The 27,405-nt window shown below is 40.8% G+C and overlaps 1 protein-coding gene across 7 annotated transcripts in view; it reads left to right on the top strand.

The window, feature by feature from the left end:
• The window catches only part of ABCC5 (ATP binding cassette subfamily C member 5), a 79,883-nt gene that overhangs the window by 1,273 nt on the left and 51,205 nt on the right, over window positions 1-27,405 (top strand). For 4 of the 7 annotated variants that reach the window (XM_054700408.1, XM_037525184.2, XM_054700406.1 and 1 more), the window contains exons 2-7: window positions 1,908-2,092; window positions 20,683-20,840; window positions 21,030-21,185; window positions 21,860-22,007; window positions 26,789-27,022; window positions 27,154-27,327. In XM_054700408.1, the coding sequence (XP_054556383.1) occupies window positions 1,964-2,092; window positions 20,683-20,840; window positions 21,030-21,185; window positions 21,860-22,007; window positions 26,789-27,022; window positions 27,154-27,327 (999 nt within the window). In that variant the 5' untranslated portion in view covers window positions 1,908-1,963. Of the gene's footprint in view, window positions 1-1,907; window positions 2,093-20,682; window positions 20,841-21,029; window positions 21,186-21,859; window positions 22,008-24,381; window positions 26,037-26,788; window positions 27,023-27,153; window positions 27,328-27,405 lie in introns of those variants that run through there. The other 3 variants (XM_037525189.2, XM_037525188.2, XM_037525187.2) reach the window with 3 other exon arrangements.

Below are 27,405 nucleotides of genomic sequence, written 5' to 3'. Positions count from 1 at the left end.
AAAGAGTAACCTAAAAAAGTCGGATCCAGTGATCCTTCTTTAGTTGACTTGTTTCATATTTGGGTCTTGGTTTTTTCTAAAACTTATCTAGCTTCCTAGCTCTCAGCCAACCTCTGTGTTGGGTGCCTTTTCTTATTTCTGATACACAAAAGAGGAATCTTCCTTGTGTTCAAGGCCAAGAGATAGTAACTGTGTGCCTGCTCAAGACCTTCCTGCTCTCATGGCTGTGTCCCTTTTCCCAGGAAATTAAAGAAGCAGGAATGTTAGAAGAAATGGAAAACTGCTCACACCCTTCATGCATAGAATAAACTTGAAATAAGGGGGGTGAAAGAAACTTTGATTTTCATGAGTTCCTAGACAACTGAGAAGATCTTTATGTGCTTGATGTGGCATCTGGTAACATGAATGAGTTACCTTCAACCCCCTCTTTCCCTTCAAACTCCCTCTTTCCTCCTGCTGCCTTTTTCAAAGTAGGACTCATTTTTCCCACTTCTAGATAATCAACTTGGCCAGGGAACCTTTGGAGGGGAAGGTTGGGTGCCTGCGATCCCTGTAACAACAAGGATTGTCCTGCTCTGCAGCTAAATCCCTGACATTTAGAGCACTGGCAGATGCCAGGTCTGTTTATAGTTTAGGCTTAATGAGGTCTCAATGACGCGATTGCTGTGCTCTTGGTTGTAAGCCTGTGTTTATGGTGCAGTTTGTCATTGAACAAGGTGACTTTTAAAAAGTAATTTAGCAGAATCATTTCTGGGTATTTCAACCCAGTAGAAAGAAATGCAAGAAACTACCCTTTCCTTCTGCTGGAAACACATCTATACAGAGGACATTTAGTTCTTTTTATCTAGAGGAATAGTTTTCTCTGATACTTTTTCTCTGACACCTCAAATAGGAGAATTGTAGCTATCAGAATTTTGTTTGCAGAAGTAGTACTTTTAAGTCACAGAGATAGCCAGGAATTTATGGAATCCAAAAGGCAGCACAGCTACACTTCTTTAATTTCTGGTGAAGCTGATATGAAAGGTGTTGTTTTAGCCTGATCTGGGAAACTGAGCCATCTTAGAGTTGGAGAAATGTTTGTGAGAGGTGTGTGTATGTGTTCTATTTTCTCAAAAGCAACCACAGTCGATACAGGGTATTGACTAGAGTTAGCCTGGCAAGCAGGGGTGCCAAATAGTTTCAGGTAGATGCTACATAGGACTTAATAGTACAGCATGGGCAATTTGTTTGTGTAATTGGTTTTTAATAGTAGCTTTATTGAGACACAGTTTATATACCTCAAAATTCACCCTTTTATAGTGTAAATTTAGTGCTTTGTTTGTGTAGTTACCTCGTGTGCCCATCACCACTGTCTAACTTTAGAACACTTTGAGCGCCCCAAAGAGAATTTGCTTTTAAAGTTAAGGTATAATGTGGTTTTCTATTTTAGCTATGCAACTTTGAGGAGCTTCAAAATAACATCAGCTAACCCCATACCTAGTTATAAAAATTCAGGAAAAGAATATATCATTGGTAGAATAAGTGTTTTCTAAGTTTTCATTTAGTAAAATTTAATGGGAGAAATCACATTCCATTTTAAAATTGTGGGGTTTGTAATACTTGGTTCTGACTTGTTTTCAGAAAGTCTTTTTTAAAAACTAAATTCTCTGTACATTGGGTTGAAAGGGTGTTTACCAGCATATTTATTTTTCTAATCTCTCTTTTTTTCCTTTGGGTTGGGAGGAGGTGATTATATTACATGGGATTTTTTTTTCTTTAAAAAGTGAAATGGTTTTTGAAAAACATTTTTATAATTCTAACAGTCAGAAACTTTAGTATTTTTTCACCTTTTCTTATTTTAAAGCTCTTACACATATGATTGAGCATGAATTAGGAAATACCTGTTCCTAATCAATTTTTAATTTCAGAAATTTTCAAGTAAAGCCAAAAGTCTGTGAGCCCCTGGCACCTCCAGCCAGAGACAATGAAGGATATCGACATAGGGAAAGAGTACATCATTCCCAGTCCTGGCTACAGAAGTTCCAGAGAGAGAACCAGCACTCCGGGGCAGCACAGGGACGGTGGGAACTCCCGATACAAGAGAACTCGGCCGGTTAGTATTTCCTTTCTTGGTCCCTTCTCTTATCTCCTTGTGCTCCACCACTCCTTTTTTCCATTTGATACATAATTGAAAAGACATAAAGAAATTTTCTTTTCTTTTCTTTTTTTCAAAGATTTATTTATTTATGCATACAAGAGCTGGGGCACAGGCCAGAGATGCGGGGTGGGGCGAGAGGACTCACCAGAGACAGAGTGGGGAGCAGAACAGACAGACTGACTGAAATACACTGCTGAGGGGAGCAGTGGGTGAGACAGGAGAGGTCTGCCGCACCATGTGGGTAGCTCCCTGGCCGGCTGGGATCGAACTTGTGCTGCAGAGGCTGTGGATTGCTTCACAGTGCGGTGCTTAACCCCTTGCGCCTCCAGGGAGGCCCGAAAATTTATTTTCTTGACTGGCTTTAGGTCACTCTTAAAAATTGACGGTTACTTATGTAGGAGGAGAAATTGGCTCTCAGTCATCCCCCACCCCTGTTTCTCTTTTTATGTTCTCTTATACAATCCCCTTTGGTGCCTGCTGAAGCCAAGTTGAGGGTGAGAGATGGGTTGGGAGGGAGCAGAGGAAATATGAACCATTAAACTTCATCCGTGTACTTAAACAAAAGTGCTTTTCCCGCTGTCTCTCTTGGCTGTGCTGAAAATGCGAATCCTTTGGAGAGCCTTCTTCAGAGTTCTGAGAGTGCTTGGAGCAAGTCAGTCGTGGTAGGGTAATCAGTACATTTTTCAGGTAAATGTACTGATTTACCTGAGATCTAAAGGAGCCTTTTGATGATAATCTTGTTTCCTCCAGGGGAAATAGTGTGTATATATTTTCAACAGGAGGCAGTATTTTCTTCTAAAATAAACATTATGCTTTTACTTGAATTATAAACCTAACTAATAGGGAAGGATGAGGGGGGTGGGGTTTAGGAAGCTGCGGCTTGTGTTCACATATCTGTTCGGTGAAAACCTGAGAAAGATGTGGGCATGGCAGTTGGCACAAGGTTTTCACAAGCTGGACCTTGCCTGTTCCTCTTTGACTAGTGAAAGCTGTTTGCTTTATTAATCAACACTTTCTCACTAATGGGTGTTTCTGTTCCTGCTGTGTATTATAGAATGCTTTCCTTTGAGGGCTTAGTTTTGGAGAAACGTAACTTAAGTGTAATCAGTGTCAGATTCCTAAGTTGGGCAACAACTTGTTTGTGTCCTTTTGTCTAGACCTTATGTTAACTAAATATTTATTGAATACCTGTGAGTGCTAGACACTTGTTAATATACTTCAATCTGGAAAAGTCACGAAGTTAACAATGGAGCAGGGTTTTGAAGAATAAATAAGGAAGCTTTCAGCCTACTTATAACATCTGTGCCTTGGTTTATGAATAAAATAGTGTTAACACTACAACCTAACTCACAGGATTAAATGAATAATTTATATCAAATGCTTAGAAGGGTGGCTGCCACATGGACCCTGTGCTCAGCAAAGGTTAGCTCTTAGAAATTGTTGTCTGTAGTACAGGATATGCAGAGAAGACGTGTATGAAGAATCTTCCCTATGGAGACTAGGGAAAGATTAGAATTATTTTTTTTTAAAACTTTATTTTGACATAACTCTAGATCTATATGCAGTTGTAAAAAATAGCACAGTGATTCCATATGCACTTTATCCAGCTTCCTTCTGATGGTAGGATCTTGCATAACAATAGTACAGTTTCACAATGTAATATTGATTGGCATTGATGCAATCCCTCCACCTTATTAAGATTTCACCAGTTTGATGTGCACGCATTTCTGTGTGGTGTGTTTTCTGTGCATTTTTTTTCCATGTTGTCACCACCATCGCAGTCAAGACACGAAGCAGATCCATCACAAAGATCTCTCATGCTACCTGTTACAGCCATGGTGCCTCCCTCCCCTACTCCCCAATCTCTGGCAACCTCAAATCTGCTCTCAATTGCTGTAATTTCATCATCTTAAGAATGCTGTTATATAAATGGTATCATGTACATAACCTTTGAGACTAGCTTGTTTCACTCAGCCTAATTCTGCTGAGGTTCATCTAATTTGTTGTATCAGTAGTTCTTTTTATTGTGAGTAGTATTCCATGTGATTGGTAACCCCATAAACCATCATTGTTTAACCATTCACCTGTTGAGGGACATTTGGGTTATTTCTAGTTTGTAACTATAACCATAAAGCTGCTTTGAACATTTGTATTTAGGATTTCACGTGAATATAAATTTACATTTCTGTGAATAAGTGCCCATATGTCATATGATAAATGCATGTTTAATTTTACAAGAAACATCAATACTTTTTTCTAGAGTGACTGTACAGTTTTATATTTTATACTCGTACATCAGCAATATACGAGTGATCCAGTTTTTCTGCATTCTTGCCAGTATTTAGTGTTATTGTTATTTTAGCCACCCTGATTGGTGCTTTGATATATCATTATAATTTTCATTTCTATTCTCTGGTGGCTAATAATATTGAACTGAGTAAGGACTTTTAAGACTCAGTTTTTATCTTAGGAATATTAGTTTTGAGGCAATGTGAGAAAAAATTTGTAGCGGAGACAGGGAGACAAAATATAGGGAGCAGTCAGGGAGCTCCAGTACCAGTCATGTGGGAAAAATGAGGTCTGCATTCTCAAGCACCAAGAAGGTGGAAGAGAGGGGAGAAGTTTAGGGGCATCTCTGGAAGGGAAGGGAAGCGTTGGGATACCTGGGATTGGTGGTAAGAATTCAAAACTTTTATGGACATACAGGAAGAGAAAGAGAAGATTCAAGAGGCAAGAACGAGTTTGATTTTGGACATGTTGTATTTGAAGTGCTTCCAGGTTAAATAATTGATGGATAGAGAACAGGGGAAAAACAGAGTAGGGAAAAGTGTTAGGAGTCATTTAGCAAGCATCCGTGGAGCTGAAGCCTTGGGAGGGAACAAGCTCGCTGAGGGCTAACTTGTAGAGCAGGAAGAGCTAGAGCCTTGGGAAGCTCCAGTGTGGTCTTGTGAAATTTCTGGGGACCAGTCCCTGTCCTGTTGGTTAAAGTGCAGTTGACATTAGGACACACAGAGGTGCAGCAAGCTCTTCCTCTGCTGGTGGAGAACCGGAAGTAGAGTTACTGCTGTGCCTTTTGTCGCATAAATTATTAAGTCAGGAGCCAGACAATAAACTTCTTTCATGTGACTGAGCCTTGAAAACAAGAAGACTAATCTCACTTTTATAAAATTTCAGGAGTCCACATGAATTTCATCTTCATTCTTTTTTCATGTTTCCTAAACTTTTAAATTTGTATCCCATTTTCCTGACTTTACCCTATCATTGTAACCACTGAACTTTTTTTTACTTAACACTATGTCTTTTAATCTGCTGAGGTTTTTTGTTTCGTTTTTGCTCAGATTTGACCTAAGCAATAAAGTCATAGGTTTACACAAACTGTTTTTCATACAAAAGTTCATAACTATCTGGTGTTTTTTACATGCTGCCTAGAATCTTCTTGCATATGACCTGTCAAAACCCAAAATTTCTTAGATCTATTTAACTTGAATTTATCCCATGTGTTAATAATTTGCTAATGGAGGGAACCAGAAAAGTGACAAAGAATTTCTCGTTCAAAGAATGGATAAAAATGAATGCTTTAAGCAGTTGGGAAGCAGGACAGCTATCTGAGCTTACAGTTTTTTAAAATGTAAGCAGCTAATTGGGGTGAGATTACAATTTCCTGTCACATGATCATAACCCTGATTTCTGTATTAGTTACAAGAGAGGATATCTGCGATAGGACCTCCCCAATGCCAGGTATGCCTGCTATTCACCAGAAATTAAAAACTACGTCCAAGTAACAAGAGATTGAGAATACACTGGTGGCTCTTAATTAGAAAAGCAGGCCTTACTCACCACCATTAGTCTTTGATAGGGCCATTTGACATTGAACATGAAACCCTGTGAAACAGAAATCAGAAGCAAAGCACCAAGGGGCAAATTCTGATTTTAAACAGACCAGTGATTTTTCTTTTTTTCTCAAGCTGTAAGCCAAGTTACAGAGTACATAGTTTCCCATTTCTTGGTATTGTGGTATTGTTCCCATTTCTTGGCATTTTGGAATACTCTTTGGGAGTCAAATATTTGTAGCCCCTCCCCCCTTAATTAAGATAAACATCATACATTTTCACACCTTTGTTTAGGACTATTAAGTTAATATTTGTGGCCAGGGACAGTTTGATCCTCAGAAGACATCCTTTAACCCTGAAGTGCTAATTGACCACTTCTGTTGCTGTTACTTCTTTGAACCTAAGCTCTGACCTTGGCCGAGGTTAGGCTGACATTTCAGTTAACATCAAGCTGTGTGTCTATACCGCTCTTGACACTCACTGTGGCTGAGGCCTGATTCTCTAGACACAGCTCCTCTTCTTATAATTTCATTCATACAAGCCCATGTAGTTCACAAAATTCCATGAGCCCTGGTTGACTGGTTTTAAGATAAGGTGTTTATCCTTTTTATTTTAATTCAGCAAATATTTGAGCACCCTTCAAATTGCGTACACAGTCCTGAACAAAGTGGCCCAGTACAGATGAAGATAAATTGATGCTGACAACAGAAGCTTGAATTCATGGGCAGGCACATTCATTACTGTAACTTAGTTGCTATGGCAATGAATGAGAGAGTGTTTCAGTCTTTGAGATCAGGGAAGACTGCAGGAAGAGGTAGCATTTAATTGTAGACTTGAGGAATAGGTAGAATTTGGAGACATGAAGAACGTGCCTGACAGAAGACAGAACTGTGGCTAGGGACAGCCAAGCCCTGTTGTCTTATATAAATTGTGAAGACACGGTCATCAGTGAGTTTTACGTGATGTGTGTTCTTGAAGAATAGGTCAGGATGTTTGGATTTCAGTTGCTTTAAAAGTTGTAATTTAGGCAAAAGCAAAAGATTACCTATTGGTACTATAAGATTTTCTTAGTGTTCTCAGGCCATAACCCAAAAGTGGCTTATTTTATTTTTACCAGTACATTTTATCTATGAAAGGAGAAGCATGGAAAATAAGCAGAAGTCAACTAACATTCATGTGTCATTATGACTGTCACTCTTTTTTCCCGTTTTCTTGACAGTGTACAATTGGTGGAATTTTCTTTCTATGAGGTTGGAATATTCTCCCTCTAGGAAAAATAACAAAGCAAGTAGTCTAATGACCGTCATCTAGTGTTCCTTTAGTTCCATGTTAGGCTGACCCTTTAACCTTGCCTGCAATCTTCTTAATTAGTGATATGAAATAATATTTTGGTGAGCTGCAGTTATAGCCTAGGGACCAGGGATGTAGGTCTAATCTCTTACCAAGAATTTTGACTCTGGGATATGGTGTTATGAAAGAATTGTGGTCTCACTGTAGGAAAAGCTGCCAATTGTAGATTATAGCAGAAAAAAACCAGCCTTAACCCCCTTACCTTATGACAGCTATTGTTATTATAAAATAGTTGTGTCTAATTTATAACACTTTGAGAGAATTTAACTCTGAAAATTTTTCATTATGGACCAAGGGTACGTGCTACTGTCTACACCCTTGTGTTTTCAGAGCCCAGAATATTACTAATGAGTCTATTTGCTATAAGGAAGGAGAGCAAAGAGCAGTTTGAAGGAGATTAGTATTTACAGTCTCTGCATTATTTTTCTTATGATTCGTTCTCAGTGACTCAGCAGATTTTCTGGACAGACAGTGATAGAAGTAAGAACTCCTGCTTTTTTTTTTCTTTATTTTTCCTGTAGGCATTCATAGGGCTTTAGAAAGCTCAGTATGCGTGTGATACGGTGTCTGGCCCGGTGCCAGGTGTTGGTCTCCAATAGCAGCCCAGAGCTTCCTGGTGGAGTTGACAACAGTGCTGCTATTGGTGCAGCGTCCAGGTGGCCTTGGTACTTGGTGACTGAAGCTCCTGCACAGCGGTCTCCCCAGCCTGGCTGCTGCCGTGAACAGGAGCTCTTTTGTGCCATCTGCAGCAGGTCTGCTGTTGCTCTCCTAGGAAATGCTGCTTAAGGGAAATATATATAGCCTTTGGTCTGAGTTAAAGGAACTGTTAAAGGAACTGAGTTAAAGGAATAGGAAGGTGGTGGAACAGTTCCTGTTTTTTAAGCCTTTTTAAGCTTAAGATAGATAACTTGGAAGTTACAAATGGTTAATGAGAACATTTTCAGTAAAATCCCAGTACTTCTTCCACTCATGCTTTCTTTAATGTTTCATCATTCTTTTCCCTCTCTCTTAATAAAAAAAAGAATTGTCATTACCAGGGACAGGAAACAGGACCTCCGGAAGTCTTTGCAGTGGTCAAACCTGTCAATGGTGAAATTACAGACGGCTGTGAATTTGGTACACTGAAGTCCACTAATTAGTCCCTAACTGGTCCCCCTATTTAGGAATTTAGGCTACCTAGATAATTAAATGTTGTATATGTTTCAATTATTTAAGATTTTCTGAATTAGCAATTCAAAGTCTCAGGCTAACCTTGTCATTAGATATCAGGTGAAAACTTCCATTAACCAGAGCACTTTGTATTCCCACAACAAAAAACAGCCAGACTGCCTGGCCCTTCACCTTTCTTTGTGCTTGCACCTCACCCTTGTCAGCACTTGTGACCTGCTTTGCAGTCCAGAGGTCACATGATGAAACCACTGATGTTTTGTCCTAAGCATTTCACATAGTCACACATGTTGGATGAGGCACTGAAAAAAGTTTTATTTAAAATTTTTATTTTGGCATTTTATAAAGCTACAGCCTAAAGATCTTTTTTTTTTTTTTTAAGATTTATTTATTTATTTATACAAGCACTGGATACAATCAGAAGCATGGGAGGGTGAGAGAATTCACCAGAGACAGCGGGAAACAGAACAGGCAGATTGACAAAACACACTGCTTGGGGGAGCAGCGGGGTGCGGCAGGAGAGATCTGTCATGCCATGTGGGAACCTCGCCTGCGGCCAGCCGGGGATCGAACCGGCGCTGCAGAGGCTGTGGGCAGCTTTGCAGCCCAGCACTCAACCGCTGTGCCACTAGGGGAGGCCCCAGCCTAAAGATCTTATTGAAGAGACTTTTGTCAAAGGCAAAAGACCATCATCCTAGTATTTAAATCAATGGTTCTCAGCCCACAATGCATATTAAAATCACTTGAAGAACATTGCCAGTCCAGTTACACCAGTAGGTGGAAGGCTCAGGCGTCAGTGTTGGTTTCTGGTTCTCCGAAGGTGAGGCTAATGTGTAGCCAGTGCTGAGAACCTGTGTTCTAGATCTTATGGAATAAAATCTCATCTGTTCCCTCAGCCAGTGGGGATCCAAATGATTGCTATAAGCCTTTTGGCCCCTATGATTTTCGGTTTAATCCTTTGAAGCCTTATCGGTGCATTAATAAAGTTAATCTCACACAGATTGTAATAAGAACTTTGAATAAGTTCCTTGGAATTCAGCTTATGAAATAACTGAAAACCCTCAAATTCCTTCTGATTATGGGGTAATGCTAGGCTATGAACTGCAGAAAAACACCTGTTTTACCCTAGTGGAGGTGTTAAGTCATAGCCATTGGTTTTATATTTTCACCTTTGTGAATTGCATTACGAGCCCGTCCTCAGCGTGAGGGTGACATGGCATAGCTACACATAAGTGAATTGATACCCAAGCTAATTCATAATAGCTGAGCAGTAGGGCTGAGATGAGCAGTTCCCCTGACTTTAAATGGTAACCTCTTCCAATTGTATTTTGCTTCCTCCCCATGAAAGCTGCATTGTAGAATTTTGCTGACCTTCTTGACTAAAGTGGCTGCTATTTAAAAGTTCTTAAAGGAGGAGCTTGAAATGATCAGGATCATGTTAATAACCCACTGGAGTAGGGATATGATGAGAATTGGGAGAGGAAGTACCCTTGATGGGTTTTTGAACTTGTTGAGGACAGGAAGGATGGGAAAATCCGAAGTCAGCTGATCTTGGGAGGGAATCAGCTTTGTAATTTCTTTTTTAATTTGAAAGAAAAATTTAATTTCTTTTTAATTTAATTTTTACCATTCTGAGTCTCTTGAAACCTGTATCTGATTGTATAGCAGTTCCCCTTTAGAGTTCATCTTCCTGGATCTTTGTCATAAAGGCAGCTGTGGGACTGGGACTTCAGCACAGGCTTTTAGTTGGACCAGAAGGGTTTCTAAGACGAGGCTGCCAATTCCATGTTTGTGTTAAGAACTCATGACTTGAGGAGAGGAGAGAAAGAATATACTGAGACCTGTGGATGGATCTTACCCGAGATAGTGTTCTCTTAATGGGCTGTGCCAGAGCAGGAGCAGAATGGCCTCAGATCCTGGTGGAAGTTGAAAGGTGCTAGTTGGTGCCTGCCAGCTCTGCATTCAGGAACAACTTGACTGAATCCTCAGCTCCCAGGCTAAGCATGACCATCCTGCTATTGTTCTGTCAGGAAGGGATGTTCAGCCCAGGGAACGATTTCTGGCCCTTGGTGTCTTGTCCCAGTGGCCTCCAAGCAGGGAAAAGTGCAGGGGGCCCTGTCAGCAGACACTCCACTGTGCCTGTTAAAATGAGATGGGATGAGTGAAAGAAGCTGTGGCCATGTGGTGTGATAGGTGCCCTGATTGTCACAACCATGGGCAAAGTGCTACTTTGCCCAGAGGAGGGGAAGTCTCTTGTGTAAGCATCTCTGTCTGCTAATGGGCCCAGCATTCCTTGTTTCCCTCACCAGACAGGCACACATGTGGCAGTATGTTCCCTGACCTTTGTTTGAACCATGGCAAAATGTAAGTTGTGTTGTCATTTTTACCTCCCCATGTTCCCAGCCTACCCCCTTGCTGTCACCTTGGTAGGAAAAAAGCTAATGTCTCCTAGCCACATACTCCTTGGAAGGTACAAATGGCAGCTGAATTTTCTCATTTAATCTTCTCCCAATTCCTGGATAAGCAGTATTTTCCCCAATGGAGTAATTATGCTGCAGCTGATGCCTCTCTTTGGTGGTGTCCTCTGGCTATGAAGGGCCTTTCAGTTTGTAGTGCCCCTTAAGAGTTAAAATAAGGACAAAACGGCACCCCCTCCGTATCTCAGGAGAGACTTTAAAAAGTTGCTTCTGAAAAGGATTTAAAGTATTGTACTCTAAAAATCAAACAGGCCTCATAAAATACAAACTCCTGGTCCAGCACATATCAGGTACGTTGTTAGATCAGCTAGGGCTGCCTAAGCACTACTGGGGGCCCGGTAGTTCTTTGTTGTGGGATCTTCTGTCCTGTGCTTTATAAGATGTTGCCTCTACCTTCTAGATGCTTGTAACTTCCCTCCCAGTTGTGGCAACTAATAATGTCTCTAAGTATCGCCACATGTTCCCTTGACAAGCAAAATCAATCTCACTTGAGAACTACGGGGCTCCACTATGCGGTACGAGAGCCACCAGCCATATGTACTTCTTGGGCATTTGAATGGCCAGTCTGATTTGAGATGTGCTCTCTATATAGATATAGATCTGTATGTCTGTGTCTCTCTCTATATATAGATATATATCTCACCATATTTCTAAGACTTAATATAAAAATGTAAAATATCTAATTTATTTTAATGATTGCATGTTAAAAAGTTACAGTAATATTTGGTAGATCTTGGATTAAGGTAAATATATTATTCATTTCTCCTGTTTTTTTTTTTTTTTTTTTACTTTTTTAATGTAGCCATTGAAAACTTATATTTGTGGCCTAATGTTATATTTCTGTTAGACGGCACTGAGCTGGGGAGTTGATGTACTGTAGTGTAATCATTAATCTTTTTTTAGACATTTAGTTCCCAATAAATCATTGGATTTAAATTATATTTTTACTTTGGAAAATTTTCCTTCCTGTAGTAGAGTTATAGAGACAAAAAGTATATAAAACATTACAATTATAGGTTTGCTCTCCTGAGTACCCGCTTGTGGCATATTAAAAATCTATTTAATGTTCAGATGATGTATGTTTTATATTTTCACCTCATGTTGGATTTTTTTTTAAAGATTTATTTATTTATGCAAGAGCTGGGGTACAGGCCAGAGGTGTGTGGGGGGGGGGGAGAGGGGGAGAGGATTCACCAGAGACAGAGTGGGGAATAAAACAGGCAGATTGACTGAAATACACTGCTGAGGGGAGCAGCGGGCGAGCCAAGAGAGGTCTGCTGTGCCATGTGGGTTGCTTCCTGGCCAGCCAGGGATCGAACTTGTGCTACAGTGGCTGCGGATAGCTTCATAGGTTGCGTCTTAACCCCTTGCGTCACCAGGGAGGCCCTCATATTGGATTTTAACTCTTTTTTTATTGAGGTGTATATATAGTGGTATCTTAATTTTAACTTCCTTTTCTTGATTGATGACATTGAGTTTAGAGACTAAGAGAGAGAAGCTTTAAACCCCCTCAGTATAATAGATTATTCTGGTTGCTGACCTTTTCTAAGTACTAGGATGTAACCTGCATGGAGGCAGTGATTTTGAGTGCAGGCTATTTGTTTCCCACTGTAGCTGCACATCCAGAGCAGTGCTTGGTGTGCAGTACATCCCTCAAGAAACACTTTTTGAATGATTGCATTAGTAAAGATCGACTATTCAAATTTATTATTATATTAGTTACTTGGTCGCTTCTTTAATTTTATTCTCCTTTGCCTTAATGCTAACTTCATTATGCAAAAAGTTTTCCTCTTTGTATTTAAGAATTACCCACCTTGCCTTTGCTAAGTTTCTGTCTTCAGGGCAAGTGGAGACTATCAATGTTTATTTCACTATTTTAATATAACTGCTTGGTGTTAATTCCAGATGGATTAATGTGTGGTGTGACACCTGGCTCTCACTTCCTCTCTAATCTGGTCATTTTGGTCCTAACAGTCAATAATCACTGATTTATGTTTCTCTGCCTTGTTATTTCTTCTTTCATATAGTAAGCCTAAATAACTTTTTCTCTTGGTTCATTTCCATTTTCAACTCATTCAACCTTGGAGTGTTGATAATTCACTTTAATGTGATAGAGTAACTTTATTTTTACCTTTAAACAGACATATTTTCCCCCCGGCATGGTGGGCCAGGTAAGCTTATTTAGGGAGCCTAGCAAGGAAGAGGAGTTGGGCGTCCCACCAGTGTGATAAGTATGAGACATCTGTGCAGTCATTGGCTGGGTATATAAAGATGTGTTTATATGCAAGTTTCAATTTATAATGTCTCTGCCTTTTATCATCTGTTCACCTTTAGTTTAAAAACAATCAAGAGGTGCATTTGGCAATTAAGTAGTTTGCTTGGGTCTAGTGTTAATCATGTATGGATGACCTTGACTTTGCATACTGTTTGCTTATAATGAGGTTAGTTAGGAGAGTCAGAGTGAGAGAGTCATAGTTTACCTTAATCTGGTACTCGCCCTGGAGAAGAGAGGAAAGCCATTTCTAAAGCTACATCTGAGATTGTCTTGTATACTGATGATTTTTTTTTCTTTGAAAGGAACATAGCATGGTGACTAAGAGCCTCAACTCTAGAACCTGGATTCAAATCCCTGCTGCTACATAACATCTATGTGCCTTAGTTTCCACAGCTATAAAATAGGAGAAATAATAGCACTAACATCAAAAGGTTGTTTTGAGGATTAAATGAGTTAGTGTCTGGAAAGCATTAAGACAGTGCCCGCCACATAGCAAATGCTATGTAGTCTGTACACATTTTCCTGTCTCCTTCAGGTAAGCATTTTGCTTTTACCAGATACATGAGTTTTGACTATGAACAAGGAAAAGTGTGTCCTAGCTTCCTCTATTTCTTGCTAATGTCCCAAGGCAGAGGAGGCAGACAGCCTCAGGTCAACAAAATAGAACAGGTAGTACTCAAGCTGATAGCAGTTTTCTTTTGCAGCAATACATGCCCTATAATAAAGCTAATTGAACAATCTGGATAGATTCTTAGTTGCTAGGAGCAACCCTCTTTAATCCTATAATTTCACTGATGCAATTTATTCTAAATAAGCTAGAAAGAAAAATCAGCTCTAATAGTTTATTGGTATTAATGGTAAGCAAAATAGTGGAGGATCTAAACAGAAGTAGAATGGTAAAGAAGAGTTCCTTCCTGTTATATTGTGCGGCATTAAATGATAATAATAATGCAGATTGTGAGGCAGCACAAAGATATTTAGTTGATGTTTTAGTTGGTGTTTGATAATAGGTACCACAGGCTGCAGACTGTGCTGAGGGCCAGGGCTGCAAGCAAGAGTCAAACCTCCTGCCTCTAAAAACTCCTCCCACCAGCATCCCACAGTAGGGGTACAGGTGACGGGAAGACACAGGAGGAAGGAGATAAATGCCCTGATCTCTCAATAGTCAGGGAGAGCTAAAGGAAAGAAATTTGTTGAGATAAGCTGTAAGATTTATCAGGTGGATACAATGGTAATGTGGTTAACATGAAGTAAATGTTTATTGTATTCACAATACTTTGCTGAGTGCACTTTATTATCCATTCATTCCTCTCAGCACTGTGTGGTAGGTTCATGCACCACTATAAAAATGAGTAACCTCTGAAGCTTCAAAATGACCAGGTAACATGCTGAAGGTTGGTGGCAGAATCAGCATGCGCACTCATGTCTGTTCTAAAATCTGAGCTCAAATTCACCATAGTGCTTCATGAGAGCCCCCAACTGTGGGCCAATTCTGCCTGTGGAGTTATTAGTGCTTTAAAGCCATGGAGAAAGTAGGTTTATTGGTATCAGAGGATTTTCTCTTGATTTTCTTATAATGTTATTTTAACATTCAACACTTCTTGCTGACGGTTAGACATCTGTTGCTTATCACTCTGAAAGATTATCTCTGAAGGAGCTCAATGCAAGACTTTCCTTTAAAACAGAGACTCCTGTACACATCCTTTTGTCCCCTTCGTATATTTCAGCATGCTCGCATAGAAGTAAGATATGATAGCAGGACTCACAATTTGGGAAGTAGTTTAGGAAACAGTAGGGAAGCAGACCTCTCCTGTCTCGTCCACTGCTCCCCTCAGCAGTATGTTTCAGTCAGTCTGCCTGTTCTGCTCCCCACTCTGTCTCTGATGAATCCTCTTACCCCCCACACCTCTGGCCTGTACCCCAGCTCTTGTATGCATAAATAAATAAATCTTAAAAAAAAAAAAAGAAATGGGATATGAGCTGCAAAGTGGGTCTCTTAGAGGAACAATTTTTTGTTATTTATCTTAGAGGAACAGTTTTTTCTTACCAACAATGTAGGCACTTCCATATCTTTATTGTGGTGGACATTCCTGTTCCATGTTTCATTGTTATGTGAAAATTTGAGGATGAATGCTGTTTTAGCCACTTTCATGGGGGTTTATCTTTGTGAGGATAAAATACTGAGTGCCTTGTTCTAAAATCAGAAGGTACAAGAGCCCTCAGGCTCTGTTATGTTACAGTCATTTGATAATGCTGGTGTCCTGCTCATGATAAGCTTGGGGGGATGAAACCTTGCAAACTCTTATCTGAATCTTTTTAATGAGTTTGGCATTCTCCAATACAGAAAGTAACTAATTGCCCACCAGGTGGAGGGACATGATATCATATATGGTCGGAGGAGCAAAGTTCTTGCAATAAGAGGATTTTCTTGTTGTTGTTAAATTATTTACTCTTCTGTTCATTTACTTTCATGAAAACTGTGACTAGGCATCTTAAAGATGAAAAAAATGAAATCATTGTACTCCATACATAGAATACTCCAGTAGCAAATATTTCTAGCATCTAGAACAGTCTTGCATGTAAGTACAAGTATAGTTTATTTGTTGAAAGAATGAATGAAAGGAGGTGTGAAAATCTCAGTTTTCTCTTAATGCAGTTATGCTATTCTCATGTAAGAATAATCAAAGGTATACCAAGTTTTCCTTTTCTGTTGCTCCAATGTCAAAAGATGTTATAAAATTTGGTTATCCTGGAAAAAAGAACTGCAGTAGCAAAACTGATTTGGAAAGGAAGAATAAAGTTGGAGATACCACACTATCCTCTTTTAAGGCTTAATATAGCTACAGTAATCAAATTAGTGGTATCAGTGAAGGGACAGACAAATAAGTCAATGGGATAGAGTTTAGAAATAGACCCATACAGGTATGTTTGATTGTTTTTCACATAGGTGCCATAAGCAGTTGAATGGTGAGATGATAGTCTTTTCAACAGATAGTATTAGAACAATTAGTTATCTGTCTGCAAAAACAAAAAAATTGAACCTTTACCTAAATCTTAATATATCATACACAAATTATTTAGGGTAAATGATAGGTACAAGTGTAAAGCCATCAAACTTCTAGAGGAAAAGAGAAAATATTCATGAAATAGGGTTACACGAAGAGTTCTTAGACATGGCACTAAAAGCACATTCCTTAAAAGAATAAAAATTAATAAATTAAACTTGATTAAAATTTAAAACGTTTGCTCTGTGAATGACCCTATTAAGAGGATAAATATATACCATAAACTGAGAGAAAGTATTTGCAAGTCATCTGATAAAGGACCTGAATTCATAACAAAGAACTCTCTAAACTTAATACTAAGAAAACAATTCACTTAGAAAGTGGATAGAAATATCAGAATGAAATCTTTAGCTAAATCCATTACATGTTAATTAAAAAAATGGGCAAAAAATTCTGTTCACCAAAAAAGTTTTAAGGGTGGCAAGTAAGCATGGGCAACAAAGTCAGACAACATTAACCACTAACATAATGTAAATAAAAATTTGGTGTAGGATGAGATACCAAACCACACCTATTTTAGTGGCCAATAAAAAAATGATAATACCAGGTGATGATGGATGTAGAGAAACTGCATCTCTCACACATTGCTAGTGGAAATGTCACATGGTGCTGTGAAAAAGTAATTTTAATGATAACTAATGTTTGAATCATAAGTAATGTCAGGCTGTTTATGTGCTTCTCATGCTGTCGAAAGTTGAAATAAGAAGTGAGATATTTATTGCCATACAAATTTGTAGTGGGTGTATTTTCTGAGCTTAAATTACAGTTCCAGCAGCGTGTCTCAGACCTTCAATGAAATACAAAGGAAACTCCATACTTCAAAATCCATTTATTTTAGAAATAGTGATCATAGTTGTACAACATCGTGAATATGATTAATGCTCCTGAATTGTACACTTAAAAATGGTAAAAAAAAAAAAAGGCAAATTTTATTACATTTATTTTGCCACAATAAAAGAATGTTTAGTTGTACCATTCAGTAGCTTCCACTCAACTTTCAGTTGTAAGTGACTAATCTGTCATGTAATGATATGATAAAGGCAAATGTCAAGAGAAAAAAATCTAATAGAGTTCTATAGTGCCTTCCAAGAGATGAATATGGTCAATTAAAATCAGATACTCATGGATTGATTTTCAGTATTTGGCAGTACCTAGCAGTATGCAAAGACATTTTCAAAGATGCAGTTGTAAAATCTCCATTACAAATCAGCATTAACAGAAAGAGAGATTTGTAATTGATTTTGATGAAAGAAAAAAACTATTTTAAACTTCCTGGCTTAATTAGGTGTGAAATGTTATTCTCTCATGAAAGAATACCATTCTTCTCAATAGTAGACCTGTATTAAAAAAACTTGTACTCGATTACCATTACTAAATTTTGAATGTTGTCAATAAATATTTTGTGGAAATGTTTTCTTTTGTAATGTATGTACCTACATAACATCCTCATTTTTACCTCTTAGCTCACAAAGCCTGAAATATTTACTCTCTGGCCCTTATTAGAAAATGTTGCTAATGCCTAGCTTAGAACAATGATTTATCATTCCTTCTTCTTTTCTAATGTGCCCTTGGAAAGCATTCATATTTTACTCTGTGCTCCTCTTCAGCTCCATCCAGCAAATTTTGATGTGTTATAGTTTCTTAGCTCAGAATATTTACTGCTTTCCATTAATTATCTTCTTTAACTCATATTATTTAGAAGTTAAGTTACATAATTTCAGAATATAGGAGATTCTCATGTTCTTTGCTACTGAATTCTAATTAAATCCCAAAGTGAAGTGGTCAGAGTAAATCCACTTGTATGATGTCAGTCTTCTGAAATTTGTTGAGGTTATGGCCCAGGACATAGTCCATTTGGACAGATATACATAATGTGGCATTATTTTAATTTTTTGTCTTCTTCAGAAGCTTTGAATATCCAAATAATGCTGGCCTGTGTACTTTTCTGTATCCACCTTGTACATATTCCCAGTTTCTACTTACTTATAGTAGATATGTTTGTATTTTTAGTGTATCTCAGCCCTGTTCTTCCCCTTGTGGCTATAGAGAGCTTAAACTAAGAAAAACCTTTGTTGGGGACTCGAATCTCAGCCACCTTTAGTGTGTGATAAGGCACCACAGATCATACTCACTAAAAAGAGTTTACCTTATACCCAAGGACCTGATGTGAGTTTATTCTTGGTGTTGACTCATTTGTCATTGTGTTGTTATTCTCTTGAAATGGGTCTTCTTTGCCTTTGACAAAAGGAAAAGAATATGCTTCCCAGTTGCCAGGACTGGGGGTCTCCTGACCAGCAGTGCTTTATCATAGGTGAAGACTGACGGCTGCTAGAACTAAAGCTATTGTATTTGAGGGACCTAGGTCACCCTTGTACGTGAATTCTGCCTTTTTAGTTCAGCTAATATTTGAATTGTCTCTTTTGCATGGAAAGCCACATAAAACCAAGACTGCTGTGTGTAAGGCAGTGTATTAGGTGTTGCATCACTGAACTTTTCCTTGGCTTGGAGATCTATTCTTTCTTGCTATTTCATTCTGATTGCTAGAAATATTTGTGAAAATGTGAGGAAGGGATGATAGTGCTTATTTCTTATATGAGGAAAATAATGCCTTTGCCTCTACCACAAGAAAGTATAAACTAAGTTACTTTTAAGAGTATAGGGGGATAGGGCCTCCCTGGTGGCGCAGCGGTTGAGCGCTGGGTTGCGAAGCTGCCCGCAGCCTCTGCAACGTTGGTTCAATCCCAGGTTGCTCCCCGGCCACTGGAGGAGGGTCCCACATGGCGCACAGACCTCTCCTGCCGCCCGCTGCTCCCCTCAGCAGTGTACTTCGGTCCTTCTGCCTGCTCTGCTCCCCGCTCTGGCTCTGGTGAATTCTCTCACCCTCCCGTGCTTCTGACTGTACCCAGTGCTTGTATAAATAAATAAATAAGTAAATCTTAAAAAAAAAAAAAAAAGAGTATAGGGAGATAGCTGTGTCCAGATTGTTGGCCTACCCACTTCTGCCATAGTCAAACTTTGAGTGCCATGCATTTTTATTAATGTGAGTAACTGGTATTCATAAACTCTGTAGTGAATATGTGTAACTTTGTATTTCAACGTATGAGACCCTTGGTTTCATGGGGCAGAAATCTGGACATTGATACCTGTGAGCTGTGTAGGCAGGATGAAGCAGAGGGAGGTGGTATGTGTACATCTGACTTTTTCTGCCTGACAGGGCTGTTTAATTGGCAATTAATTTCATCATAGAAAATGGGCAATAGAATTTGCAGATAGTAGTTAAGTACTGACTCTCTGTCCACATTGGAAAATGAAAAACATTTTGATGATTAAAAACACAAATTTGGGGCCTCCCTGGTGGTGCAAGGGGTTAAGTCTCAACACTATGAAGCTACTAGCAGCCACTGTGGCATGAGTTCGATCTCCAGCCTGGAAGCTACCCACATGGCACAGCAAACCTCTCCTTTCTCACCCTCTGCTTCCCTCAGCAGTGCATTTCAGTCAATCTGCCAGTTCTCTGCCCCACTCTGTCTCTGATGAATCCTCTGTCCTATCCCCCAGCTCTTGTATGCATGAATAAATAAAATAAATCTTTAAAAAATTCAATTAGAAGAATAATTTTAAAAATTCAATTAAAAGAATAAATAAAAACACAAATCTTTCAGTGTATAACACAGTGAATCCTAGTGTAAACCATGGCTTTTAGTTAATGTTAATATACAAGTTTCGGCTCATCACTTGTAACAAATGTACTACATTCGTGCAAGATGTTGATGAAAGAAGAATCAGATGGCGGGGGAATGGAGATGAGGAGGTAGGAGAGTACTCTCTGTGCTTTCGGTTTAATATTTTTGAACCTGAAAGTGCCCCCCAAATGAAGTCTGTCAGTTTCAAAGTTTAAGTATCTGGTTTTTTTTGTTTGTTTGGTTTTTTAAAAAGATTTATTTATTTATTTATACAAGCACTGGGTACAGTCAGAAGTGCGGGAGGGTAAGAGAATTCACCAGAGCCAGATCAGGGAGCAGAGCAGGCAGAAGGACCGAAGTACACGGCTGAGGGGAGCAGCGGGCGGCAGGAGAGGTCTGCGCGCCATGTGGGACCCTCCTCCGGTGGCCGGGGAGCAGCTGGGGATCGAACCGGCGCTGCAGAGGCTGCGGGCAGCGTCGCAACCCAGCGCTCAACTGCTGTGCCACCAGGGAGGCCCTAAGTATCTGGTTTAATGTTCCTCAGCAAGTTCCTGTTATACGATTAGTGTTTATCCCCCTGACCCTGGGGATTTCTCAGTTAAGATGAGTCTGGGTTGCACTTTGCTCTGTTAAATCAGGTAGATTTGCTTTTCTGATGTGCTTAGACCATGTTCTTTTCTCCCTTTCTGTTGAAACAGCTGGAATGCCAAGATGCCTTGGAAACAGCAGCCCGAGCCGAGGGCCTTTCCATGGATGTCTCTGTGCATTCTCAGCTCAGAATCCTGGATGAGGACCATCCCAAGGGAAAGTACCATCATAGCTTAAGTGCTCTGAAGCCTATCCGGAACACTTCCAAGTAAGAGGCCTTGCAGTTCAAGACTTGTCCACAAAGCTCCAAAGCGTTTTTGAAAGTGTGGGTTAAGATTAGATCCTTTAGACAGACCTGTTATTAATCAGGAGCTCTGTTTACTAAATAGCATGTTATAAATGCTGGCTAGTGTCTCCATGTGTTGACAGTTCTGTGCTGTGGGTTTTCTCTCCTCAGACACCAGCACCCAGTGGACAATGCTGGGCTCTTCTCCTGTATGACTTTTTCTTGGCTGTCTCCTCTGGCCCGCATGGCCCACAGGAAAGGGGAGCTCTCGATGGATGACGTGTGGTCTTTGTCCAAGTACGAGTCTTCTGATGTGAACTGCAGAAGGTAGGCGTCTCCAGTTCGCCCTGGCCTCCCACATACGGGCTGTGTGAGGCCTGAGCTGGGAGTGTGGGTCCGTCAGCGTGAGGCCCGCAGCTCTGTGTCCTTTTCAGATCTGAGCTTTCCTGTGGAGGGAGGGTAGCCTGGGGATGACTTTCTCTTTGCTCTTCTGTTTTACCTCCTATTTCACCTTTAACCCTGTTTTAACCACGGGCTTTCTCTCTCTCTCTCAGCCCCGCTTCCCTTCCTGAGTCTGCAGGGAGATTATGTTGCTGCCTTGTGACAGAATACATTTTTTGTGGTAGCTGATTGTCATGGTTAAAACCTAGTTTACAACTTTACATTTTTACCACAGGATCCTTCAGAAAGGGTGGGGGGACCCTTGAGGAAGGAAGTTCTTATCCACAAATTCTATGTGGGGGTAATTTTTCTGGGTGGAAGGACATACTTTTGGTCTCATCATTTTCTGTATCCTGAGAGGCTCCCTGTACAGGGTAAATATGTAGTTACCCAGGAAGGGCATTTTTTTCCAGAAGGTGAAGACTATGTACATACTATTAAAGGAGAAACTTGTGTGAGTGGTGTCCGGGCCTGGAGACAGAAAGCGATGGCAGGAGGGAAGCGAGGGTGTGTGCCTTCAGTGGGGAGATGTGTAACGGAGGACATGTGCCCTTGTTAAGACTAGAGAGACTGTGGCAAGAAGAGCTGACTGAAGTTGGGCCAGACGCTGCTTCCCTGCGAAGGGTTGTGTGGATCTTCTGCCGCACCAGGCTCATCCTCTCCATCGTGTGCCTGATGATCACACAGCTGGCTGGCTTCAGTGGACCAGTAAGTTCTAACCATCCTTTCTGACAGTCTCCAGGGGCCCGCCCATGGCCAGCGCTAACACTCTTGTTTTGTTGCAGGGGTTGTGCTCACCTTTGGGCTAGTTAGCAGCCTTAGCGATGCCTTTCGGGTCTGTTGAAAGGAAGAGTTGGTTTTGGAGTGAATGGTGACTGGAAGGATAAAGGGGGCTGTGTTTGCCAGGGAAGAAATGGAACTGGCTTGCTTTCCTGGGGTGGGGGCAAAGCAATGATTCTAGCTCTGCATAGGACCGCGCTTCGCTGCTGTGCGTTGACATGAAATGACATCTTGGTTCGGGAAGATGTGTCTCACAGCGCTTCCCATGGGCCACAGCGGCGCGGTGTGGCTCAGGCTGCTGAGCGCGAGTGCTGGTGACACGTGGTGACTGGAGGCAGCGTCGTCACATGTAGACGTTCTGTGGCAGATGAGCCCCGAAGAAACTAGAAGACTGTTGAGGTTTTTAGAGTCTAACCTGAAGTTCATTTTCAGTCTTGGTTTATAGTATAAGCTGTGTGGCAAGTTGTCTGGGAGGCAGTTGTGGTTTGTTCCTAGTCTGTACTGAAGCAGAGTAGGTAAGAGTGATGTTCACACTGGTTTCCAGACACCTGTTTCTTACACCTGCTGTGCTGCCTTGTACTTAAGACTTTGATTAAATCTATTCTCTGCATATTTGCCTTGAGGCATTGGAGCAGTAGTACTACTTATACTATGCATTTTCCGTGTGTGGGTAAGCTGGAGGTTCATGGTTTTGGTAAGTATGTGCCTAAGATGCATGGTGATTAGGTAAAACTAATTTGCAGTTTTTCTGTTCATTTTTTAAAAATGTTTAATGAACTTTAAAAAAAATACTTTATCTCTCTTCTGAAGCAGAAAACACTACTTGTCTGATACTGGGTTTCGATATTTGTTGACAACTAACAAACTTTTGTATGAGTTTTAAGTCATAGGGACCATGTAACTAAATGTTATGTTATTGACCAAAATGGCAAACGTTTTTGTAGGACCAGCTTCCCCCAAGAAGAGCTTCTGTCATTGTTTCACTACAGGGCTGGTGGCCGCTTTCATCTTTTATAGAATTCTTTCAGCTGGGTAGTGAGGTGCACAGACTTTCCTGATTCCATTTGGCCAATGAAAGAACTTCATTGACTCCCCCCACCCCAAATTCCAGAGGTTGCTGGGATTTGATTTTAATTTTTTTACGTAGGGAAAAAAGTTCCCTTTGCATGTTCAGCTTGGGGGCTACAGTCACTCCCTTGAGGGCCTGCATATTCCTTAATCTCTCTTTTAGGGTGCAGTACACTGGAATACTAATCTCTAGTAAACTCTTCTAGAAGCCAGGGAAAGCCGAGAGCCATCCTTAAATAGGAAAACAGCAGCACGCTTTTCCTTCTGTTAACCCTCGTGGGGAAGCGCCTTCAGACCTGTTATTTCATGAGATCCTGTCCTAGAACACTCGAGAAAGCAAATGGTCCTGTCCAGAGTCTCTAATTGACAAAAAGTTTTAAAATTGTAAGCAAGAAAGACAACTTCTTTTGGCCCTCCAATTCTAATAAATTTCTGTTTAATTGGAAATTGAACACTCAGGCTGGTTTGGAGATGCGTACTAGCAATGAGCATACCTTCTATGTGGATTTAAATCCTTTTGAGGAACATCCATTTTGGATTTTTTGTACATTTGCTAATATGGCACCACTTTCGAACTGGCTTATTTGTCTGTTCTCACAGAAATGTACTTAAGAACTGACTCCCCAGATTTCCTTTCCTCTCAGGCCTCACTGAACCTTGCTAGCCCCTATGCAGAACAAATGAAACAGTCAAGTTATTGTATGTACTTGCTTTTTTAAAGCTGCTAGCCAGCTAAACATTCCTACATCCAGATGATCCAAGGTTTCTGTGATGCCAGTGGCCTGGCACTCTGTGCAGGGCTTTCTGGGATCACATAATGATAATGGGAGTTCCAGAATCTATATAGGGGTATGGTCCTCCTATATGAGTGGTCGGATTGGGTGGCCGAATTGGCCAGATGGGTGACCAGATGGCTAAATTTATAGAGATGAGTTTTGACCTTCTTGGAGTAAGACAGTTTTCAAAGACCAGGCCTGACCTATTATTTGTGTGTAAAGAATTAGCATCCGCCCTGTAGATCTGCAAGAGAAGGCTCCCTCCTGCAGTGCTGTCTCTGGGTGAATGCTAATTCTACCTAAGAGCCTATTGGGGCCAGGACAGAGAAAAATCTTTAGAGAGGTAAGTTACCCACCCCTCCAACCTCTCTCCAGCTGCAGCTTGCTTGTTGCTGTCAGGATCTGGATTTGGGGGGAGTCTCTCTGTAGTGGAACCAGTGACAGAAGCTGTTCTTTAGAATTTTCAGGATGGCTGTATTCTGCGGTCAGAATGAGAGAGTCAAGCTGGGCAGAATCTCTCGCCAAGAGTTCAGGTAAGGTAATGTTTATTCACTGGGAATGCTTTCCACAGCCAGACAGCTATGCTGACAATCTCGAGTTTTTCTCCCAGTTAGTTTAAATTTAAATGATACATTTGTAACTTTATAAAACTAAATTTTGTTTGGATTTTTCATGAAAACTTTTTTTCTTTATCCCATGCACAATGGTTTGAAATGTAATTGTCTTCTTTTTTTAAAACCCTCTGTGTTGGAAATTCTTTAATCTGCTGTTTCCTCTTTTCCCCCCTTTTGCAAGTTTTGCATAGTGTAAGCATTCATTATGTCTTTACCTTCCCTCTGCTCCTGCCCTCTGGGAGGTGCTAATGTTCTTACCCCAGTGCTGAAAATGGCACTGTAAAGGTATGGGAAGGAAGGAATCCCAAACTACAACCTGCTGTCTTTTCACGCCTTCCTTTGGAGACTGTTCCATCAGTGCCGAGGTGTGTGAGAAAATGCTTTACTGCACCGCCATCTTACTGAGTTGCTTCACGTGAGGAAAATGGGGTTTTGACCCTGCCACTCAGTGACTCAGTTCCACATTTTGGATTGCATACTGGAAAAGAAGCCAATCTTCTTGCTAGTAAACCAACAACCCAGCTGTATACAGTGGTGACCCAAACAATGGATATAAACCTAAAAAATCTGAGGGAGGGGAGATACGGAATACAATAGTTCTTGGAATCTGAAATCTCATATTTACTTGATCAGGTTATTTACTGAGACTTGACATAAAGCTGATTGGGTGGGGATCTCTTAGGATCTAGTGGACATCTGGTATTCATTTTCTCTCAGGAAAAATGAGAAATACCAATGAACCCAGAGAGAATCTGGGTTCTGGAATTCAGAGTTAGCTGCCTCCGGACAGTTGTGTCTGGCCTCCATTTTTGTCTGTCACTCAGCGCTGGATTCCAGCTACAGCCTCTCTGCTCTGAGGATGGGGCAGATGGATGGATGGGCTTCTGGTTAATTTTTTTTTCTTCCTTCAGAGTGGGGGTTTGGTTTGGCTTTCTTTTCTTGTGGTTCGTTTTGTTTCATTTTCGACAAGATCGATTTTAGCTTCAAGGACTTGAAAAGACTCTGAAAGATGCCTTCCGTTTTTCCTTGAGGCCTAGATTTTTGTATTCTGTCCTGAACAGAGGTCATTCCTCAGCCTAGTGAACCAATAGCACCAGCAATTTTAAGCAGTTACCTCTTTGGAGAGTTTTCAGTTTTGTTTTGTTTTTAAATTCTCTTTCCTTAGCAGCAAGGTCTATTCCTGGAGAATCTACTCCACCGTAGACTCACAGCAACCTCAAAAGCCCTAACTGATTAAGTGCTGACAGCTTGATGTACTGCTCCGGACTCTGGGAACAGATATGGGTTCTATTCTGTATTTCCACTGTGTGTAGTTAAAACAACAGTCGGAGGCCAGATGACCTGTTAGATGGCGAGCCCTGTATAACTCGACTCTGTATGTTCCCATGTATGTTACCGCAATGCACCTCCTGTTGTACAGTCTCTGTGAGATGCTCTTTGAAGATGGTACTTTTATTTATTTATTTTTTTCATTTTCAATAAAAGTACATTACCTCCCACTTCCTGGTATTCAATCCTGTTGTTGAATGTGCCTTGTGTGAGTGTGTGCTCCGGCGTTGCAGGACCTCAGAGCTGGAGGTGGCACTCGGTGGTTCTTGGGGGCTGGCTGCCTTTCCTCACTGCAGGTGGTGTTAGACATATGCCTCCTGAGGTAACATGTTTTTGTTTTTGGGAGGGAGTGGGGCGAGGGGAGGGCCTGAGGGAGGGTCTCTGGATTTTTGATAGTCTGCTTTGTTTGCTGTCTTCTGTACTATTAAACTGCTGATGTTTATTTTCAGGAATGTTTTGCAAATGCACTTCTCACTCTTCCCCAGTACAACTGTAGGTACACTGTTCCTTTTTATCAAATAAGCACGTTTGAAACAGTCCCCCCAAAAGGTCTTAATTTCATTTAAAGAAATATACCAATGTGTGGCGATACCGGAGTAAGGTCAAATATATACTTTTTAATGATGGTGTTTAGAATTAATTTCAGCTCATGGACAGGTTTATGTTACATTAGAAAGAGTAAAGGCTTTGGTGGTATCCTCAAGGAAGAGCGTTTCCAAGTAGACCTTCCTCCTGCAGAATGTCCTGTAAAATCGCTGCAGCAGGTTGTCAGTAGTAGCTGGTCCCCCAGGAAGGTTTTCTCTGCTTATGCGCCTGTCACTGTGCGTTGGACCTGCCTCCTCTTTCTAACTTAACATAAAACTGTGGCGTGGTGTGTGAGTGTGGTGGCGGTGCTGACGGTGGTGTGTGTTTCTTCCTGTAGGCCTTCGTGGTGAAGCACCTCTTGGAGTACGCCCAGGTCGCAGACTCCAACCTCAAGTACAGCTTGCTGTTGGTCCTGGGCCTCCTCCTGACAGAGATCGTGCGCTCTTGGTCACTTGCACTGACTTGGGCATTGAATTACCGAACCGGTGTCCGCTTGCGGGGGGCCATCCTAACCATGGCATTTAAGAAGATCCTTAAGTTGAAAAACATTAAAGAGAAGTCCATGGGTGAGGTGAGTAAGGGGTGAAGGGAAAGCTCCCAGCTTGAACACTTTCCACTGGGCCCTGCTTTGTCCTTCATCTTCCCCCTGAGACAGTGGCCTGCGTCCTCACAGGGCCCCTCACTGCGCTTTGTGTCTCGTAGCTCATAAACTTGTGCTCCAATGACGGGCAGAGGATGTTTGAGGCAGCTGCTGTTGGCAGCTTGTTGGCTGGAGGACCCGTTGTTGCCATCTTGGGCATGATTTATAATGTAATTATTCTGGGACCTACAGGCTTCCTGGGATCAGCTGTTTTTATCCTCTTTTATCCAGCAATGGTGAGTAAGCCTCTCTGCTGTATTTTCACAGCTTCACCTTAGATGAGGTGTTTTCACTGGGTTATATATAATAGGCAT

Source organism: Talpa occidentalis, unplaced genomic scaffold, assembly GCF_014898055.3.
Source record: "Talpa occidentalis isolate TD23 unplaced genomic scaffold, MPIMG_talOcc4v2.1 talOcc4.4, whole genome shotgun sequence".
Taxonomy (NCBI): domain Eukaryota; kingdom Metazoa; phylum Chordata; class Mammalia; order Eulipotyphla; family Talpidae; genus Talpa; species Talpa occidentalis.
Note: the sequence above shows the minus strand (reverse complement) of the source record. Positions and strands in the feature narration are given on the sequence as shown.